Raw genomic sequence first — 4732 nt, forward strand, 5'->3', positions numbered from 1 at the left:
CCTCTCTCTCTCTCTCTCTCTCTCTCTTTCTCTCTCTCTCTCTCTCAATAAAGCTGACATCACAATAGGGTGCTCCTCGGTCCTGCTACTGTTTATTTAAGCACCTTGGACAACTCCGCTCCACAGCAGAGAGCACTGCAGAGGTGGAATCGGGTTTATGCGTAAACTACGTAAAATCCGCACGGAAGTACCGAATGCTGCACTGTGGCTGGGCTGCCTCGTCTTCGCCCTTTGTTGGGGATGTTGTGCTGACGGTTAACCGTTTCAGGGTTTTGCCCGCGTCGCTTTATGCTAGATCCCCCCCATCTCTCCTTGCCGCCAGGATATCAGAGGTGTTATGGAGGCAGATTTAGAGTGATGCGTTGTGCTTCGTATTCATCCTTCGCTTGGTAAGACGACACCGTGTGTTGCGTATTTCTTGCACATTTCCTACGCTGAGCCTGTTGTTGTCAGCAGTACGCGCAGTAAAAGCACCTGTTTACCGTGTGATTGTGCCATGCTGTGGCGTAACGAGACGCTCATGTTGTTATTTTATCTCCATGCTGTAGATCGGGTTTCACTGGATTGGCCGAGGCGAATGCCATTCAATAGGTCTCTCCCAGCGTGCATGGGCTGCGGTATAAACAGCATGGCCATCGCACATTCCAGTGATTCTAAATATATCTATTAAGGCCACAGGAGGGGGAGGACTTGTGTAGGGGGGTTTATCCTGGGACGTTTCACTGTCGTGGTGAACTCGCACCACTTGAATCATCTTCAGGAGATTGACAATCGGCTGCTGCGCCCACAGAGGAGAGCTTGGCCCTATCCAAAACAATGCCCTCGAGTTACAATGTGAGATCTAGGGCGCGGGAGAGAAACAGCGTCCTGAGCAGACCGGAGTTCGTATCCCTGAACCAGCCTCCCCGCGGCGGTGGCGCCGTCGGCGGCGGCGGTGCTGGCGGCCCCTCCGAGAGCCGAGGCGGCGCAAGGCGACCGGGTCAAATCAAGCACCAAACAAGCCAGCCGAGTGAAGAGCCCGCCGACAATGGCACCAAAATGCCAGAGGAAGACTGCATGCAGCTGAACCCTTCATTCAAGGGGATAGCGATTAACTCCCTCCTCGCCATCGACATCTGCCTGTCCAAGCGCATGGGGGCGTGCGCCAACACGTCCTCCTCCTGGGGAGGCTGCCGCTCCATGGTGGGCATGTTGGCGCTCACGGGGCACGGCATCACGTGGATCATTGGCACTATCGTGTGCCTCACGAGGAGTAACACTCTGGCAGGGCAAGAGGTGCTGGTCAACCTGCTGCTTGGTAAATGCCACACCACACTCACCATCTAACCAGCTCCAAAACTTTCAGTAGCAGTTCGGTACCCAGAATGCACCGCACAAGAGAAGCAAGTCACTAGAATGGCATGCGCTCACAACCTTCTTTCCCTTTTCTGGGTGAAGCTATAATTCACATTCTGTCTTTGGCCTGTGAAAACAGCCAGCTGTGTCAACCTCCACTGTGTTGTAACTGCAAAAAAATGCTCCAGCCATACAGTAACATACATTTTTAATAAGGGTTCATAAGTTGCATTTTGAATGATTAATACATCTTTTGTTTTGTATATATAGATCTTGGGATTAAAAACGGGTCTCCACAACATGAACACCTACAAATTGTACTTATAACTGACTTATTACTGCTCTATAAAGTATCAATGAATGTATTATTTACCATTATAAAGCCATTGGCTAAAAGGTTTAAATATAAGGTATGGCTTGTTAGAAAGTGGTACCAGTTTGTGTTTTCAAACTCAGACACTTAATGATAGAAAATAGACCTTGTGCATCATTCTGATTGGCATGTTATACACATTGTGATGATTGTTCCTCAGCAACAGAGAAAAGAAGAAATATCAGCAAAATTCAGACTTTGGAAGAAGAACAAGACAGAACGTCAACATTTTTGTTCAGTAAAGTCAATATGATGTATTAAAGGGGAGGAGTTTAATATTGCGTTTTTTCCTGGTGTTGATGCAACTTCTTATTATGAGTTACACTGTACCAATATGTACTGTAACAATAGATGCCATCCATCAAGTACTGACGCAAAATGACAAATATGTCCAAAGTATTTTCTGCAGAGTTGCATCCTACTTTAAGCTCTGATTGGAAGCCAGTAAATCTCTGGATTTAGGAGACTGTTGCATTGTGTTTTTGACATTATTCAGCCACAAATGCGTGTTCATTATTTGTCGCTCCAGGATCATTTCTAGTCTATTGAGGTCTGTCTGGAGAAAATCTACGAACATGCTGAACAGTGGTGGGGAATTAATATTTAACGCTGACTGAAATTCTGTTTTGTTTTCACCTAACAGGGAAGTAATCAGCCCAGACTGGACTGTCAGGTTTGGTTTAATTCAATCTACTGCCATCAGCATATAAACTGCAGTGCAGAAATATTTCCCATACAGTGTTTTGAAATGACTGGGACTGTCGACAAGACTACTGAACATGTCCGAGACTCCCGAAGCAGACCTTGACTGTGCAGAGGATGTTCTCATCTTTATCAACCGAGGTGTAGCTCTGCTTTGGTTTCTTCTTCTACTGTGTAACTTAGTTACTCCATATATATACATTCATTCAAAAAGGAAACATTTAGCCAACTAGTAGATGCTTCAGGTATGCAGATGTGATTGCAACATAATCCATGACATCACTATCGTTGCTTCTCCAGATGAGATCAGATAAGTGAGGCTGGTGTACTCTGAATGCCCAACTCCTTGTACTGTCTTTGAGGCCTGCATGGATGATGACGGTAACAAACAGACATGACTAGATTTCTCTTCCACCCCACTAGCCTGCCTTTATTTTGCGCGTGGCTGGTTGAGTGTGCATAAAGATGGCAGGCTTGAACAGAAGTTAAAGACAGCAATGGTAGGGATATTTTTGGGAGTGCCATGGAGCTATAAAAAGCATCTGCAAATGTCCGGTATGTGGGCTCAAAGCAAATGCTAGACGGTATTGTATGCCTTATTGGTTATTCTTGGTCCCCAAGATATCTGTTTACAGATGTACTATAGTTGTTTTCTGCTTTATTTGAAGACAGCGAGTCCACTGAGGCAGTTTGTTACTCTTGGATGTTAATTATCTGTACAATAGACTTATCACTATTCTTCTGTCCTGAATTGTTTACAGATTTATCAAAACTCAGAGTCTTAATCTTTCACCACTGGAATTGTCTAGGTTATAGCATTTCATACATTTTTTTTAGCCTATTTAATAACTCTCTTTTTTCCCCCACAGCCCTCATTGTTGACATCCTGACGGTGGCTGGAGTCCAGAGGCTGGTGAAGCGCAAAGGACCTTGGGAGATGGCACCGAGCTTCTTGGACTGCATTGCGATGGACCTCTACTCCTTCCCCGCTGCTCATGCCAGCCGGGCCGCCATGGTCTCCAAGTTCCTGCTATCTCACCTGGTCCTGGCTGTGCCGCTACGCATCCTGCTGGTGCTGTGGGCCCTCCTGGTGGGTGTGTCCCGGGTGCTGCTGGGGAAACACCACCTAACTGATATGGTGTGTGGCTTTGCGCTGGGCATGCTCCACTTTAGCTTGATGGAGACGGTGTGGCTCTCATCAAGCACCTGTCAGAATATTATTTCCATCAGCACGCTCAGCTGGAGCCCCTTTTTCTGAGCTTTTGATAGAAGGCTATGCTTGCACACAAGGCTTATTTGATACACTAACCTCACAATGTCAGGGACTTAGCTCTGATGGAGTTATTTTTGTAAAGGTTTGAAGTTCTTATCGTAGGGTGTGAATAGAGAAGCATTCATATTTAGGAATCAGATGCTGGCTTGCATGTAACACCGAAGACAGGCGGGTCGCAAGACATCACGAAACCTTCATAATGCTTCACAAATCCTAGTAGCTTCAGTCAAACCTACTAAAACGCACCTCTACTGCTCCTTAACATTAATTAAGTGCTGACGATAAAAGGAGAATTAAGACAACTGCAAACTCACAATGATTTGGCCATAGGATTTTTGAAGATTTCTTTCCTTGTTTTCGATTTGTGATTCTCGTGCAGTATGAAAGCTGATACCATTTATCCATAACTGAACCCCTTTCTATTCAACAAATCCTCTCTTCAGTCTCTGTGCCGCTTCCTCTTTGCCATCTTACTTCCCTTTACGTCCTCCTTCCCTGCTATCTCTTCCTCTTTTCTCATTTGTTTTGAATATTCACGTTTTTCTTTTTTGGAACAGTGATATAATTAAACTACGTTGGACACTGAATAGTTTGGTCTGAGGCTATACTATTGGATGTAACACAAAACTATTTAAAGTGGATGTTGCTTGGATATTCCACATTCTTCCTTCCTTGGCATGACTATTATGTTTGTATATTTCTGACGGGATTCTGTTCTTCTTACCGAATGTTTATCAAATATGAACTTTTTGGATGCCACTGAATTTAGCTGCTCGTGTAAAACAAATGTCACACTTGCGCAGAATTGATTATTTTTCTCATGGGGTCAAGTATCATTTCCTTATAATGTGCCATTTATGCTTTAATGAGTTTAATGTTTTTTTTATCGCAGCTATTTCTCCTCAGCTCTTTCATTTCAGGCTGCTGCAGTCAGCACATCAACCTAAAAGATGCTTATCTATGGTCAATGATGCTGATTCTGTGCCCCACAAAACAACTGAAGTGTGTGTGTGTGTGTGTGTGTGTGTGTGTGTGTGTGTGTGTGTGTG

The 4732-nt window shown here is 44.7% G+C and overlaps 1 protein-coding gene across 1 annotated transcript; it reads left to right on the forward strand.

Moving 5' to 3' along the window:
• Positions 1-68: 68 nt before the first annotated feature.
• On the forward strand, positions 69-4726 carry LOC116390603 (inactive phospholipid phosphatase 7). The gene is made up of 3 exons (XM_031860467.1): positions 69-389; positions 549-1297; positions 3280-4726. The coding sequence occupies exons 2-3, from the start codon at positions 817-819 to the stop codon at positions 3666-3668; spliced, it is 870 nt and encodes a 289-aa protein (XP_031716327.1). The 5' UTR covers positions 69-389; positions 549-816; the 3' UTR covers positions 3669-4726.
• The last annotated feature ends 6 nt before the right edge of the window (positions 4727-4732 follow it).

Source organism: Anarrhichthys ocellatus, unplaced genomic scaffold (genome assembly GCF_004355925.1).
Source record: "Anarrhichthys ocellatus isolate YVR2014 unplaced genomic scaffold, GSC_Weel_1.0 scaffold23, whole genome shotgun sequence".
NCBI classification, from domain to species: domain Eukaryota; kingdom Metazoa; phylum Chordata; class Actinopteri; order Perciformes; family Anarhichadidae; genus Anarrhichthys; species Anarrhichthys ocellatus.